At 44.0% G+C, this 17417-nt stretch overlaps 1 protein-coding gene across 1 annotated transcript in view; it reads right to left on the reverse strand.

Annotated features, from left to right (window-relative positions):
- The window catches only part of TPH2 (tryptophan hydroxylase 2), a 203619-nt gene that overhangs the window by 124241 nt on the left and 61961 nt on the right, over window positions 1–17417 (reverse strand). Inside the window, exons 5-7 of the mRNA XM_075274369.1 lie at window positions 13864–13931; window positions 11650–11846; window positions 8714–8849 (exon numbers count right to left, since the gene is read on the reverse strand). Of these exons, the coding sequence (XP_075130470.1) occupies window positions 8714–8849; window positions 11650–11846; window positions 13864–13931 (401 nt within the window). The remainder of the gene's footprint in view (window positions 1–8713; window positions 8850–11649; window positions 11847–13863; window positions 13932–17417) is intronic.

Here is a 17417-nt window from a genome sequence, read left to right on the forward strand (position 1 = left end):
AAAGGGCGCATGAGGGTGAACTCCCCAATGTGTCAGAGATAGGTGTGTAGGTGTCCTTGCATCATATACTTGCACCATATTTGGCTTTGGAAGTTAATTTTGTGCCAAAAAGTGGTTAAGACAGCGATCCCTCAGCTACTCCCGTTACACTGTCTATTGAAGTTACCATCTGTGGAAGTGGACCACCATTTCTAAGATCCCAAAGGAAGCAGGCAAGAGATGTGCAGTTCAGAAAAAAAGATGAGAAAATAAGTTTAGGCTGTAGAGCACAGAGGGATCGGAGAGGACAGAGCTGGTGTCGGCCAGGTATTCCCACAACATGCGCCTATACTTGTCCCTCCTGGTGACACTAGGCCCCTGAGTGGCAGTAATTTGTCCAGGGGGGCCATTAACGTGTTCCAGACCTAGGAATAAGTCTTCCAACAGGGTAGAGTTTTGCATGCCTTTGCTTCTACCCACTGTTTTTGCTGCTTAGCTTCCCTCCACATCTACTCTGCTTTCACCCCTAAACATCACCCCAGTTTATGCCTTTGCTTCTACCCAGGTTTTTTGTTGATTTAGCTTCCCTCTACATCTACACTGCTTTAGCCCCTAGACATCACCCCTGTCCATGTGGGGTCGGTGGCCTCGTCATCCACCAACTCCTCTTCCAATTGCGCACTGCCCCCTTACTGCAAACCGCACATGACCACAGCTTGCCTTGATGGCAACTGTGTCTCATGATCCCCACTTAGGTCCAGACAAGTCGGTGGCGGGTCCAAAACCCCAAAATTGGAAGGAAATGGCAGATGCTGCAGTATTTCTAACACCTGTTCCTGGTGCTCGGGCCTGGTCTGTGTTGTACCCTGCACCCTGCTTAACGCATCTGCCATATCCGAAGTTGTGCTGAGCGCATGCTAATGTTTCGTGTCCAGTGCAATGGATGGGATGGGATTTCACATAAGTCTGCCACCCATGGCCACTCATGGTTGAGCAACTGAGGGAGTTGACTTTGACGAACCCGAGGGTTTTGGAGTTGGAACTACATCAAAGGTCTGTGCTGCTCACACACTCTGCTCAACACATGATATGTTTAGTGCCAGCAGTGTGGAGACGTCGCACAACAGCCGTTGTTCCAGCAGGTACAGGCGTTGTAGGAGTGCATAGAGGCTAGCAGCGGCAACTATACACTTTAAAAACTATCCGCACAAGCGCCACACTTTCACCAGTAGCTCAGGAACATTGGGGTACCTTTTTCAAAAGATTAGCAGCAATGAGTTAAAAACGTGGCCCAGGCATGGAATATGTTGCAGGCTGCCAAGCTACAGAGCCAATCCCAGGTTACGGCCATTATCACACATGACAACATGCCTGGGCCCAGGTGCAGTGGCAAAAACCACATTGCCGTCTCATCGAGGATGGCATGACTCACTTTGTAGGCAGTGTGCTGTCTGGCCCCCAAGCTGATGAGCTTCAGCACGGCCCGCTGACGTCTCCCCACACCAGTGTTGCAGCGTTTCCAGCTCGTAGCTGGGGTCAATTTAACAGCGGAGGAGGGTGGTGTTTCAGCCCTCCTCCCAGGAATGTTGTGTGGGGAGACAAGTCAGGCCACCACATTTTGCGACCCGGTCCACGCCTCAACTACATTCAACCACTGTGCCCAAATTGAAAGGTAGCGTCCCTGTCCGCATGCACTTGTCCATTCGTAACTGGTCACATGGAACTTTAGGGCTAAGCGCTGAATTTAGGGACCGCCTCATGTTTGGGGGAAAGTGCTGGTGTGGACGGCACAGTGCGGTGGCGCAGTAGACACTCTGCCCAAAAAGGGCAGAGTGTCCCCCAGCCGGGATTCCAACATCTCCTGGGCCAGATTTCTTGAGATGAGGCCGTTGAAGCCTTGGGCATGTGGGTGGGTTGCGCTGTACTTTAGCATGAAATGAAAGGCTTGGGAGATGGGGAGTTGCTGGGAAGAGGCGCATGATGGCGCGGGCAAAAGGAGAAATGGCAGGAAAAGGTGAGGATAAGGGTGAACTCCCCAAAGTGTCAGAGGCAGATGTGGAGGTGTCCTGGCTCCTGGTCTGGACTGCAGCGCCAGCCCTGTCAACAGTGGAAGAGGCAGTGGCCGCCAGGCCAAACGACGATTATCCTGCGCTTGCTCTCACCCCAGCCCAGGGCTTGCCTTCCAAATGATGGCACCCGCAAGAGGTGGTGAGATTCCTCTCCGCAGATCTCCAAACCATCTTGGACTTGCAAATTGCACTAAATTTGTCATGTAACTGACATGTATATGATGAGTCTATCCATTGTCTGTTCATTTTGGTGAAAGTCAGCCTGTCAGCTGACAGACAGCTGTGCTTGTCAGTGATGATGTCACCGGCTGCTTGTACCCCCAGTTTTTGCTGCTTAGCTTGCCTCCACATCCACACTGCTTTTGCCCCTACACATCACCCCTATCCATGCCTGTGCCTCTAGCCATAAGTCTGCCACCCATGGAAACTCATGGTGCAGAAAGTGAGGGAGCTGACTCTGAGGAACCCTTGGGTTTTGTAGCTGGTACTCCATCAAAGGTCTCTGCTGCTCACACACCCTGCTGAACATACGGTATCTAGGGTTAGAGCGTGTGGTGACCTCGCACAACAGTAGGTGCTTCAGGCAGATGTAGGCCTTGCTGGAGTGTATTGCGGCTAGCTCCAGGTACTGTAGACTTGGGAAAGTGGGTGTCCAAGTGCCGCACTTTCACCCTTAGCTCAGCTAATTTGGGGTATGTTTTTAAAAATCATTGCACCACTACATTGAACATGTGGGCCAGGCATGGAACGTGTTGGAGGCTGGCAAGCTCCAGAGCCCTCCAACAAGCTAAAAAACCTGGCCCCAGGGGCAGCGGGGATAAACAAATTGCCATCTCATCCAGGATGGCATCCCTGACCTCAGAGGCAGTGTGCTGTCCGTCTCCCAAGCTGATGAGCTTCAGCCCAGCCTGCTGACGTCTCCCCACACCAGTGTTGCAGCGTTTTCAGCTCGTAGCTGGGGTAAATCTAACAGCGGAGGAGGAGGAGGGTGGTGTTTCAGCCCTCCTCCCAGGAATGTTTTGTGGGGAAACAAGTCAGGAAAATTCTTGAAACGGGAGAGTTTTGCATCTTTGCCCTTGCTGCCTATGGACATCCCTTTGCCTCTAGCCACCATTTTCCCTGCTTTGCTTGCCTCCACATCCACACTGCTTTTGCCCCTAGACATCACCCCAGTCCATGCCTTAGCTTGTACCCCCAGTTTTTCCTGCTTAGCTTGCCTCCACATCCACACTGCTTTTGCCCCTAGACATCACCCCAGTCCATGCCTTAGCTTGTACCCCCAGTTTTTCCTGCTTAGCTTGCCTCCACATCCACACTGCTTTTGCCCCTAGACATCACCCCAGTCCATGCCTTAGCTTGTACCCCCAGTTTTTCCTGCTTAGCTTGCCTCCACATCCACACTGCTTTTGCCCCTAGACATCACCCCAGTCCATGCCTTAGCTTGTATCCCCAGTTTTTCCTGCTTAGCTTGCCTCCACATCCACACTGCTTTTGCCCCTAGACATCACCCCAGTCCATGCCTTAGCTTGTACCCCCAGTTTTTCCTGCTTAGCTTGCCTCCACATCCACACTGCTTTTGCCCCTAGACATCATCCCTATCCATGCCTCTTCCCCTAGCCATAACTCTGCCACCCCTGGAAACTCATGGTGCAGAAACTTTGGTTGCTGACTTTGAGGAACCCTTGGGTTTTGTAGATGGAACTCCATCAAAGGTCTGTGCAGCTCACACACCCTGCTCAAGATATGGTATTGTAGGGTTTCAGCGTGTGTGAATGACGGACAACAGCCTGTGTTTGGACAGATGTAGGCCTTGCTAGAGTGTTTTTAGGCTAGCAGCGACTCCTGTGCACTTGCAAAAGTGGGCGCACAAGCGCCGCATTTTCAACAGTAGCTTCGGTACATTTGGGTATGTTTTTAAAAAACTTTGCACCACTAGGTTAGACGTGGGCCAAACATGGAACGTGTTGGAGGCTGGCAAGCTCCAGAGCCGCTACCAGGTTCCAGCCATTATCACAGGCGTAAAAATGCCAGGCCCCAGGTGTAGCAGGGAAAAAAAAATGCCATCTCAGCCAGGATGGCATCCCTGACCTCGGAGGCACTGTGCTGTCTGTCCCCCAAGCTGATGAGCTTCAGCACCGCCTGCTGACGTCTCCCCACACCAGTGTTTTAGCGTTTGCCGCTAGTAGCTGTGGTGGAGGTTGCAGCGTCGTAGGGTTTCAGTCTACTCCTGCCATGAATTTTGGCCTGGGAGAGGAGATAGGCCACCCCAGTTTGCACCCGAGGAACAGACTCCACCACATTCACCCTGCCTGTCATTAAAGATAAGCACTGCAGCATCCCTGACCACAGGCGCTTGTCCAAGTGTCGGTGGTCAAGTGGACCTTGCAGCAAAGCGCGGAACTAAGGGCCCACCTGATGTTGAGTGACACGTGCTGGTGCAAGGCGGGGACGCCACACCGGGAGAAGTTGAGACGGCTAGGGACGGCATAGTGAGGTGCCACAGTTGCCATCAGGTCCGGGAAGGCGGGAGTTTCAACAAGCCGGAACGCCAACCTCTCCTGGGCCAGCAGTTTAGCGATGTTGGCGTTCTAGGCTTGCGTGGGTGGGTGGTTAGCGGTGTATTTCTGCCGGCGCTCCAATGTCTGAGAGATGGTGGGTTGTTGTAAAGAAGCGCCTGATGGTGCCTTTGATGGTGCAGGAGAAGGAGATAAGACAGAAACAGGGGAGGATGAGGGAGAAGTCAACAAAGTGGCGGAGGCAGATGAAGTGATGTCCTGGCTCGTCCTCTGGAGTGCATCGCCAGCACTGTGAGCAGAGGCAGTGGCATGAACGGCGGGCGACGTTTGTCCTGCCGTTGCTGCCTGCCACTGATTCCATTGCTTGGATTCCAAATGACGGTGCATTGAAGTGGTGGACAGGTTGCTCTTCTCAGGGCCCCTACTCGATTTCGAGAGGCAAATTGTGTAGACGACACTATATCTGTCCTCGGCGCATTCCTTGAAAAAACTCTACACCTTCAAGAAACGTGCCCTCGATGGGGGAGTTTTTCTGGGCTGGGTACAAAAGGGAACATCTTCGGACATTCCGGGTCTGGCCTGGCTTCGGCAAAGCAGCTGACCTCTGCCTCTGGACATGTCTCTGCCTCTAGCTACCCTTTTTGGTGCTGCACCTGCCTCAACATCCACACTACTTTCCCAGCTTGACATCTGCCTTGTCCAGGTGGGGTCGGTGTCCTCGTCGTCCACCACCTCCTCTTCCAACTCCTGTCTCGCCTCCTCCTCCTGCACAATGCGCATGTCAACTGGCTGCCCTGACAGCAACTGCGTCTCATCGTCGTCGATGAGGGTGGGTTGCTGGTCATCCGCCACCAAATCGACCGGAGATGGAATGGAGGAGACTCTAGTGTTTGAGCATCTGGACACAGATACTCGTCTGTTAGGTCCGTGGAATCGCGAAATGGAGGGGCAGGTTGCGGTACAGTCAAAGGAAGGGAGAACAGCTCTGGGGAGCAGGGACAGTTGGGGTTATTGTTCTGAGAAGATTGGGAATTTTGGGTGGAAGGAGGACAAGACTGTTGGGTAAGAGGAGGTAGAGGCTGACTGGCTGGTGGACAATGTGCTTTAAGCGTTATCCGACAGCCATTGCAAGACCTGTTCCTGGTTCTCGGGCCTACTAATCTTTGTACCATTCAGCCTAGTTAATGTGGAACTTTTGTGCAAAGCGCAGAACTTAGGGCCCGCCTGATGTTAAGGGACACACGCTGGTACAAGGCTCAACTCACCCTAAGTGCCAAAAACACTGCTGGTGCAAGGCTCTACTCATGCCAAGGGCCTCAATCTCTGCTGGTAGCTCAGCTTAAGGTCATGTAACTTTGTTTGGAAGGGCTCATGTTAAGGGCTAGAAAAGTGAATTTTGGAAGGTCTTACCACATCACACACACACACACACACACACACACACACACTCAAAATGACAGTTAAGGGTGAGGGCTTTTGGAATTCCCATTGCCTATTCCATTTGTGGTTGTCATGGGGAACGTGATTTAAAGGGGTGGTTGTTACTGTTTGTTGAGCTTAAATTGGGGTTTGTGTCCATCCATTTGGGGAGTAAAGAAGGTTTCCAGGTATTTTCCCACTTTGATAGAGGTTTTTTTGAATGTGGAAAGTGTGTAGTTGTTAGGCAGTGATGTTGGGGTAATAGAGGGTCTTTGGTGTGTTAGATGCCCCCAGGCATGCTTCCCCTGCTGTCCCAGTGTCATTCCAGAGGTGTTGGCATCATTTCCTGGGGTGTCATAGTGGACTTGGTGACCCTCCAGACACGGATTTGGGTTTCCCCCTTAACGAGTATCTGTTCCCCATAGACTATAATGGGGTTCGAAACCCGTTCGAACACACGAACATTGAGCGGCTGTTCGAATCGAATTTCGAACCTCGAACATTTTAGTGTTCGCTCATCTCTAGATGTAAACTATTATTACTGCAGTCTAGGTGGTGTCAGCAGGTATAGTAGAAGACATAAGCACTGGATGTATGCAGTTCACACTTGCTGACATAAAGCTAAAGACTGAATTCAACTGCAGAGTTAGCAGTTAGTGAATAAGTTTTACAGAGTCTCTTTAGAACAGTATTAAACTAAATTATTAAACTAAATTATTGCAAGATGGTTCATCATATCGATGCCCTAAATCTCCACCAACTATTATCTCAACAACTTCTACTGACTAATGTGTGGATGTCATCATGAAATGAAAGGCTTCACAGAGCTCTCAGCAATGTTTGCAACTCAATAATATCATGTCCTGGGACCACAAGCTTAGAAGGTGACTATCCAGCATGACTGTGGAGTTCCGTATACCCAGGAGAGAGGTTAGCGTGGCTTCTCATCCAGAGATGTTGTGTACTGGCATAGTCTTGAATGTGGCTCTAGCTACAAGATTGAGAGGAATCTGCTCCAAAATGTCTTTGCTTGGTTATCAGCCTTGGTGTTGTGTTTCCTGGCAGGTTAAAATATCCGTAGGACAACTTAAGGCTAAGGTCTCACCAAAAAAAACACAGCAGAAAAAAAACCTCAGCAGTCTCCTGTTCTCTTGATCACTGGTGGACCCCTGTGATGGAACATTTATCCCCTGTCCCCTGACTGCAAAACCCCTTTAACTCCCAAAGAAACAAATCAGTTCAAGTAGCAAATGGTAGGGAGTGACAAGAACAGTGCACCAGGGAGCTGAAGGCCTGCCCTCCATGCACCAACTACCTCAATTGCATAAAACCTCAAAGTAATACAGTGGTGGCAGCTAGGTTATGTGCTTGGGTGAGGAGGTAGACTCCCTTTAATAATATTGTCTAGGAATTCCTGTTGTCAGGCTATTCCTGCATTGGAGTGGAGCTCTAGCTCTGTCAAGATTGATCCAAGTCTGATATAGCAATGTTTCCTCGTGTTTTACAAGTACAAATCTATGTACCGACTGTTGTCTAGCTTGGTCAAAAGTCTAGTAGAAAGCATTACAATCAGCTTACTCCTGTAACAAATGGGTCATAGAGCTTACAGGGGGATATTTCATTGATTTACTGGTCTACTTTATTATTTTACATGGCTTGTTACAGTCACAGCACAGTAATCAGACATCTACCTGGTAACAAGCTGTGACCTGCGTGTCCATCACATGACCATGGACCGTATATCATATCAAAATGGACTGTATATCACATGACAATGGACTGATTTTTATTTACTAGGACTACACAACAAATCCCAGCAACCAGAGATATAGAAAACCCCGAGGAATTGGTATCAGGAGTATTTTGGAAAATTGTATAACTTTTTATTCTACGTACAATAACATTGATTTGCTGAAATTGGACAATCCCTTTAAGTGTTATAGCATCGTTTAAATTTGCTTCTATTATCTGTGTATTCTCTTTTACAGAAAAGCAAACACCTTCACCAAAGAAAATACAGACAACTATCATACAACATCACTTAACATAAAAATGTTAAAGTTACTGCTAGGTGTCCCATGAACATGGTATATATCACAGTACACCGTCCATGCATAGGTTCTTCTATCTCACTTTCATGGTGTATGACCCATTACTACATCAGCACTGTTAATACCCCACTGTAACATTCCCATCATTTCAGTGTATGCGGTATATCCTATCTTCTTGCACTTTTGTTTTAATATAATACTTTTTTTGGCTTTCATCCAAAATGTATATAAATATTACAGCTGACTGCACAAAACATAGCTAATCCAAATCATTATCTTTGTGGAAGTCAATGAGATTTCAGACTAAAATTGGAATCGTACCTATGTGAAATCCCAAAGGTTCACTCCAGACTGGAGTGTTCTCTTATAATTGCTTTTAGGTATAATTTAGCAAGAAGAGTCAAGTCTAACTAAAGATGTGCGGGCACTGCCTTCAGTGCAATGAAATAAGTGCATCCAGAAAAGGTTGTGAAACATGTATTTTCCTATAATCAAGTGAACCCAACCTTTATTGATTTTCTTGGATAGAAAATGACAGATGTTGTTCATTAGTTGTATTGTGCACAGAGGAACCCTTGCATAATTGGATGTGCTATCATCTAAATGCTGCATCCTCTGCTGCATATTAATCTCTAGTCTGAATTCTTCCCACTACAAATTACAAGCAGAAAATACTTACGGCTCAGGTGTATAGAGAGGATCTGATCCATGTCTGATATACTGGGTGCAGTGAAACACTCTATAGGCTAGCCCAGCTAAGAAGTCTCTGGGGGAGAGATATCCAGCCACAGGTCGCACTGTGAATCCAGATCTTTCTACATAAGAGACAAGAATACTTAGTTAAGCATCTGTCAAGGGAAATGTTGTGGAAAAGATATGCTAGACATGTTTAATACTAAAACAGGGAATTTAATATACTATAATTATCCTATTAGGACTAAAATATGGTTCTCCTACAACACGTGCATCTGCATATAAAAGTCTAATACATTTGTATCCAGTGGTGCTGAAATGGCCTCCGGTCTTTTATGCTTTTCTATTAGCATCAAGTCCTTTAGTTTGTCTACCACCTAAAGTTGTGGTGAATAATAATGTATATATCAAAACCTTTCCCCTGGGCTGGAAATCATAGGCGACTACATGCATTTCTATAGACTGGTTAGAATAATCTTAGGAAGAGAAGAAAGGAAGGGCTGAGGGCATTCTGAGCATAAATATGAGAGCCTTGCATCCTGCCATAGTAAGGGATATACAGAGAATTAAATGACAATTAAAACGATTTTGGATACTATATGCCCCATTTTAGCTTAAAGCTAAACTGACTAATCCATTTGTCATAAAAGACATGATGCATATTGTTTTGTCACACAGCATGTGTACTTGCTAGAACTATACTACATGACTATTAATGAAATCCACTATAGGACATAAATGGTACATAATGCACCGATTCATCAATACACTTATCAGCTCATTTCTTGCTGACTTTTCTGTAAGTCAGTAAGACTTGCAGACTCTACATTTATGCATAGTAATGAAATATACTAGAGATTAAACATTTCTTTTAGATTACAACATATCCATGCAATGCATGGACCCGACATTTCATTCACTACAAGGTGCCTTGCAATACCACGGTTTGCCAGAGTGCTGTGTGCCCATCCTCTACATTCATATCAATGCAACAGTGCCACCTGCTGTGAGACCGAATTTAGTCAGCAATGCAATCTCTTCGTAATGAAGGCTTCATTAGAAATTACATATCTGAGTGTACCATTGGACATTTAGCATTAATTTTATTGATTAGGTAATAATTCACACAACATGACATCTGCATTTCTATAAAATTACACAAATGACATAAATTCTACAAATGACATAAATTCTACATCAGCTGTGAATGACCCGAAGAGATGGCATCACAAACTGAACAGATCATGAGCAGATTCAGCTATCAAGCAAAGCTCTCAGCTGTAACAAGTGAACCATCAGATAGAGATTCGGCTAAACTGTGGCAAGACAATGTTTTTATAGTCTGACACTTTATGAAGACGTTTTTGGGGGGAAATCATAACTTTAGAAGATTGTTGATCTATTGTGAAACAAACGGTATAATGTCCATGAGCGTGGAGCAGATGAATCACAACCTGGAAAAGGGCATCTAAATTTAGTACCTTTTCCATCCCTATGTATCAAAGGTGGACACAGACAGCCAAGGGCCCCGATGCATGAAAAAATATGGGCCCCCAGTTTTCTAAAACCTCATATAGAACAGTCTTATCTTTCTAACAATTCTCTACTACTTGTGAGCTATAAAGTTCATTAGCTTCTCCCCTACATGGAAACTATTAAGGCAGTACGATGCTGCTATAAAGTGTCAGTAGGCTTCTCGCCTCCTAGTCAACTGTCCAGCTGTACTACAGAGGACCTTTCATGTCCTCCTGCACATGCGGCTTTATATACTGCTAGAAAGCCGACAGTATGTTGAATTCAGTGTAGTGTCGGCTTTCCCATTATGTGCTCCGGGGCTAGAGATATTGGTGCAGTTAATGTTGGCACCAATCTCTCCCCACTCTCAGAAGGGCGTTCCTGACAGTATAGCATCATTTTTGGGCTGTGAGGAACGCCCTTCCCTGACAGTACTGATCCATAGCTCTGTACTGTCAGAGGGGGCGATGACACTGAGCTCTGAGGAACGCCCTTTACCTCAATACAAGTCTATGAACGAGTACTGTCAGGGTGGGAGTTCCTCATAGCCCAGCTGTATCGTCAGGAACTCCTAACAGCCCCGGGGGAACATAACAGGAAAGACGACATGCTGTTGGTGCTCAAGTGGTATATAAAACTGTATATGCATGAGGACATGAAAGGTCCTCTTTATAGAGTAAATGACACACATTACTGACATATACAGTACTTTCTATATTGGTTCACAGGACTATGGACATGTCATGGGTAAGTAAAACATACTTTAATAATTTTCTATGCATGGAGATAAGAACATCTAAGTATTGCTTTAGTATAAAAGACAAAAACAGATATATGATGGGGACAAGAAGACTGGAGTGTCCTGGGGAGGGGGCTCTGACCTCTAACATGACACCTTCAGGACACAGACATGAACAGAGACAGATGATGCAACCATTCTGATTTTTTCCTCTATCTACCTTCATGAAGACTTCATTACATTTCCAGAGAAACCATGAGCCTTCCTGATATAACCCAGATGTTACATTTCAGCAATTATTACAAAAAACATTTTTTTTTCTACACATAGAGAAGGCGCCTTCTACCCATACCTTTCCTTTCTTCATGCCCACTCGAGTGTGTGTGTGGTATGACGCCGATGCCATGTTTAGTACTCATACAAAGTCTTTCCACCTCACTTCAGAATACCATCTCCTATCAACTCTTTAAGGACACAGGATAGTTCAGGCATTAAGGTTTGGCAACTGTTTTCATATTTTCCATCTCTACTTCCAAAATTTATGCTTTTTTTCCCTTTGTCTACATAACTATATTAGGGCTTTTTCTTTGTTTGACAAGTTTTATTTTAAGTTAGCACCATTTCGGGGTACATTTTGGGGTATAAAGATTTTCATCTTTATAGCTCACCTTTCAAAAAGATGGCAACGTCCTCCAGCTGTGGTACGTTGTCTTCTCTGTAGCCACAGTATTTTGTTAGCAAAGGCAGGTTCTTTAAGTATTCTCTACAGGCATGAGTCGGATAGAGCTTTGTAAGTTCTTTGAACACTGTGCCCCATGTCTTTATTTCTTCTGCTGTGTACTCCACCCTTGGAATTGGATTTCCACTAAATATACATAATAACACATGGATTACAGCAAAAGTACAAATCATATGTCCATTTTTACACTGGACACCCAGAGATAATGTTGCTGGGTACCTCATTCACAGCAAGTTATCCATGTACAGTACATTTTCACCACTATGTGTGGATGGGATTTGTTAAATTCTCATCCACTTTGCTGTTACTGTAATTCACAGCGGGTAAGTAAACTTGCAAAGTGCGGTTATTTCATTGGCTTTTCTGGTAGAGTCATGGGGCTCAAATTGACATTGCAATTACAAAATGCTGTAAGGGGTTGATATAATAAATATGTGTATGCTTGTTAATTTTTGTTTCTAGAGGTAGTGCAACCAGATATAAGAATTTTGCGAAGTTGGTAGCTTTAACTAAAGTGTACCAAAAGCGTAATATAAACCTATGTGCTATAAACCTATGTGCCGATTCATTTTATAGGTATATCTACTTCAGTCACCATTAGGAGATTCACAGGAATCATTAAACTCAGATACAATAGTTCCTATCTATTATGGGGGAGATTGTGCTTGGCTTTTATGAAGTTCACTATCTTGGCTATCATGGAGTGTTGTGCGTAACTATTATGGGGGCCATGTCTAGCTGATATGGGGACATAGCGACATAAGGGAACTTTGTCTATTATTTTTGGGGATGTTACTATCTATTGAAGGACATGGCTGACTATTATGAGGGTCATAGGTGCTGCAAAAAAGGATGCATTTTGGGTACATCCAAAAACAGTCTATCTGCGATGTATAGTCAGGGCTTAGTCTGAAGAGATCTCTCTTTAGTACAACAGAGATGTCATCTGTCATTGTAAGACTTCCCTGCAGTAGTAAAAAGGTGATTCTGATAACAAACACAACCTGCACAGTACTGGTGAAAGCTAACCAGGTAGCTGAACTGCCTAAGGCTAAAGTGGCAGCAGCTAAAAAGCTCAGCGGGAAACACTGCGGCGGCAATGCATCACGGTTTTTCCCGCGGCACTTTCCATAGAAAGTACACAGAGGCTACCTAGCGGACATTCTGCTTTCATTAAATGTAATTTCCAGACACATATTCTTTAACTAAAGCATTAATAAATAAAACATGATTTGTGTTACTAAAGTTGTATAATATGTATAATATGCAGAAACTTTGCAGCACAATATTTGGGTCCTTAAAGGGGCTCTATCATTGGGAAAAGTCATTTTTAGCTAAGCACATACTTGCATAGCCTTTAGAAAGGCTATTCCACACCTACCTTTTGTATGTAAACTGCCTCAGGGCTTGTTCATATCTGCGCCCGTACTCCGGGCAGGAGACGGAAACCTGCCAGCATGCTTCAATCCTGTTCATTTGAATGGGCTTGAAAATTCTCCTGCCGTGTGCGACGGTGAACATTTTATGCGCTCCGCGGCGAAACCATTTTTATTTTAACCAGACACCACAGAGTTGGATATGCAGTAATCTGTGTCCGTTTTTAAAAAAACCGGTTTCATCGTGGAGCGCATAAAACGCTCATCGGCGCTCACGGCCGGACTTGGCATGACAGATTTCCGTCTTCTACCATGCAGAAGATGGAAACCTGAAAATGGAGTTCAGGCGCTGGTGTGAACCCAAGCGTCAGTGGTTTTTAAATAAGTCAGTTTTTATTCATATGCTAATTAGACTCTTGGTGCACCATTGTGCACTTCTCTTTGCTATTTTTTCCTATGGGTATATACAGCACCGGCTACTGATGATTATGATGATGACTGACTGCTTGCACAGGTAGGAGAGAACAGCAGAGACAAGTGCTGCTGGGAACTTCCTGTGCTGGCTGGAAGCGAATTAGCATATGAATAAAAACAGACTTATTCAAAAACCACTGAGTCAATTTACATATTAAAGGTAGGTGTGGAATAGCATTTCTAAAGGCTCTGCAAGGATGTGATTAGTTAAAAATTACTTTTCCCAATGATAGAGCCCCTTTAAACCTAAATTTAAATAGCAATGATAAAGTTATAATAAAACAAACACTTACATTTTATAGTTCATGGCCACATCCACAAAGTATTTCCTTCTTTGGCGATATACATTGTCCTTAAAGCCCTTTAAAGAAAAGCAACCAAACTAAGTGCAGGATCACAGACAATTCTTATTAAAGAGTTTAACCAAATGTCTTCTTAACTACTTATATGATGCCGTAGGGGCTACTAGTGAAAAGTTACCTTTTGTCACAGCGTAATCCTGTTATTGAAAAACTGTACTTTTTATTCCGTATGTAAGCTATGTGCTTGGTGCATCCAGGGCATGGCCACCCCGTCCAGAACACTCATTTTCGCCTGTTTTCACCACTGCTACCTCCTATTACAAAAGTTGTCAGCTGCTGATGTGTAACGGCCACAGACAAAAACAGCTTCAGCCATGTCCCGGTTGTACCAAGGAACTCATTTACATACAGATTAAAAGTTGATTTTTGTCAGCAATAAGACTGCACTTTGATACAAGGACGGTATGTTCTCCTTTTAAGTAAGAAAACAAGGAAATCTGTCTACACATTAAATGCATAAATTGTAAAGATTGTAATGCTGGCCATAATGTATAACAATAAGAAATACAGCTGGCCCTGGTCTGCAAGTGTTAAACAGCATTAGCATTAGAAATCTTCTTAGGATATAACACCAACCATATACCGTATATACTCGAGTATAAGCCGACCCGAATATAAGTCGAGGCCCCTAATTTTACCACAAAAAATGAGAAAATTTATTGACTCGAGTATAAACCTAGGGGGGGGGGGAATGCAGCAGCTACTGGAAAATTTCAAAAATTAAAATGGTCGGAGTTTTTGGGTGCAGTAGATGCTGAGTGCTGGGAAAGGGGTGTTTTGGTTGTCTGTCTGCCCCTTCCCTGAGCTTGAGGACTGGGTTTTTTCTTCCCCCACTTGGAATTCAGTCTGGCTGAATATAGGGTATCTGCAGTGTTCCTATTAACCCTTCCTGACGGAACAGGAGCACTGCAGATACCCTATATTCAGTAGACCGGGCACTTTTAGACACAGGGATACCTAATGTGTATGCGTTTCACAGTAATTTTCTACTTTTATATGTATTCTAGGGAAAGGAGGGATTTAGAACTTTTATTTACTTTATTTTTTATTATATTTTTTTAAAGCCTCTTTTTTTTCACTATTTTATGGGAGATTCTATACATTACTATTGCGGCTAGTTTTTTTTTTTGTTTTTTTTTTTGCTTGACTCGAGTATAAGCCGAGGGGGGCTTTTTCAGCACAAAAACTGTGCTGAAAAACTCGGTTTATACTCAAGTATATACAGTATATTAGATAGCCGTCGGTCAAATGTTCACAGGTACTTGAGACATCCTTCAGTACTGGTATCTGTTTATTTCTTTATATATATATTTTTCCCTTGGAATAAGGGGTAATCCACTTAAGTGCACTTGATAGTAGCTGAACTGCATTGTTACTTGACTTTCATATGCTCATTTGGCCTTCAGTTATCCTACTTGATATTCCTGTACATCATACGTGTGTGCATGTGTTCTCTATAGGGAAAAGGGGCGTTAGCTACTATCAGATACCTTAAGGGACTGCTTATCTCCTCTCAGAACAAAAGCATTCGGGATGTTGAAATCCAAGAAATCCTACTCTCATGACATCTGCTATTGGAATAGAATTGGGAGGCCCCTTAGACAATTGTCTGGTCCCACTAAAATTGGTGGAGCTGGGAGACATTATTCTAATGTGTATGGGCAGCTTAACTAAACTTAGGCCTTTAGACTGATAACACTCTTGGTCCATGTCCAATAAAGCTTAATGTGTGGGATATTAGTGATGTGTACATCGGGAATCTCTCTCAATGTATACACTAATGTGTCTATTGAGTAGTAGGCATATATATGCTGTGAATGTGCTTTTACCATATGTCAGGATCCTGCAGCCTAAACATTATAGAAAAAAGCGTTCAAATGTGCATTGTCATACTGCTATATACAAAGACATTTATACACCTCAGTACATGTATTCATGATTGCAGTCAATGGCATATATTTGCTGTTATATACATCTGTCTTTACATTTGGTGGGATGGTCCAAAAGAATTTAGTGTGAACTTAGCTTTTTGTTTACAGACTTCCATAACCACATCCAAGGCTGAGTATTGGGTCTAGTAATATGTAATTTTGACATTAATGTGTATTGAACCACACATTTATTCATCATTTCATTCTTCAATTTCTATTTTAATAAAATCATAGCAACTTTGTAATGTATGATCGACGTCTGAGAGGGGAATATCATGTATAAAAGATATTTATGTTTGAAGATCTATGAGTATATGAAGGGTAATACTTCATGTGATGTTTATTGCTCATGGGGAAATGCAGCATGGTAATCTATAATAGCTATGTCTATAACTGTGTTTTAATATTAAATATTCATGATGGCAGCAGCCATTACTATTTTAACTGTAAATTCTAGGTAATACACAACAGACAACGTTAACCTATGCTTGTACATAAAAACCTATATATATAGCAATCTATTCACATACTTCTAATCACAATCGCCTAGGAGAGCCATAGTCATAGCAGAAAAGGATTACATGGGGAAATGAATGGAACGACATACAAAAGTGACACTATAACCTATCCCTGTGCGGGACACTATGATGTCACAGTCCAGGGATAGTAAAAATAACATTGGTGGCAAATAACCAAAGCGCCCATTCAAAGCGGGGCTCCTGCAAGCAATAGCAGCTGTACCTCTGATATTTTGTATTTCTTTATTTTATTTTTATTAACCACTGGCATCAATGTTTTAATTATCCTTGTACTACATCATAGTTCACACAAGGATATATCATAGTGGGGCCACAGTGACTTATAGCAGTTTCTTACACTACTGCAGTACTTTCTACCAATTCACTTGAATTGAGGGGCACTCCATTCACTTCTATGAGGCTGCCGGTACTCTAATCTCTGGCAGCACCCGCAGCCCTATAGAGGTAAAAAGAGCGCTGGTCATGCAAGACCATTCACAAGACGGTCTTAAGGGGACTTGCATTCCCCCATCCTCTTCATCACTGGGGGACCTGGTAATCTGGCCCCAAGAGATTGACACTTATCCATTGTCCTGAGAATAGCAGATAAGTGTCCACAACAAGACAATCCCTTTAAGTATTATGTTTTTTTCTGTGGCCAACACTGTTCTTGAGAAGTTAAATTTGTTTTGGTGTCTGATACACTAGGTAGGCTCTCTACTTACAGATGGATGGTCTCGACCAAGCACAGACAAGGGGGAATGATTGACACTGCCCAATCAGAGATGGACAGTACCAGATCTCCTCCTTGTTTGCTCTGCCTGAAGGCCACCGACCTGACAGGACATGGATTAATTAGCGTATCAGACACCATAACTAACAGACCTGATTGCATGGAAATATTAGGCGTTAGTAAAAAAAAATTGTAACTGCACAGAATCAGGTAAGTGGGTCTATTATAGAATGCAAAGAACTAGAGCTGGCAGAGGTGGTGAAAGTTGTTCTGTAAAGGGGTTTCTGTAAGTTTGTTTTGTTT

This window comes from Leptodactylus fuscus, chromosome 5, assembly GCF_031893055.1.
Source record: "Leptodactylus fuscus isolate aLepFus1 chromosome 5, aLepFus1.hap2, whole genome shotgun sequence".
In the NCBI taxonomy this organism is placed as follows: Eukaryota; Metazoa; Chordata; class Amphibia; order Anura; family Leptodactylidae; genus Leptodactylus; species Leptodactylus fuscus.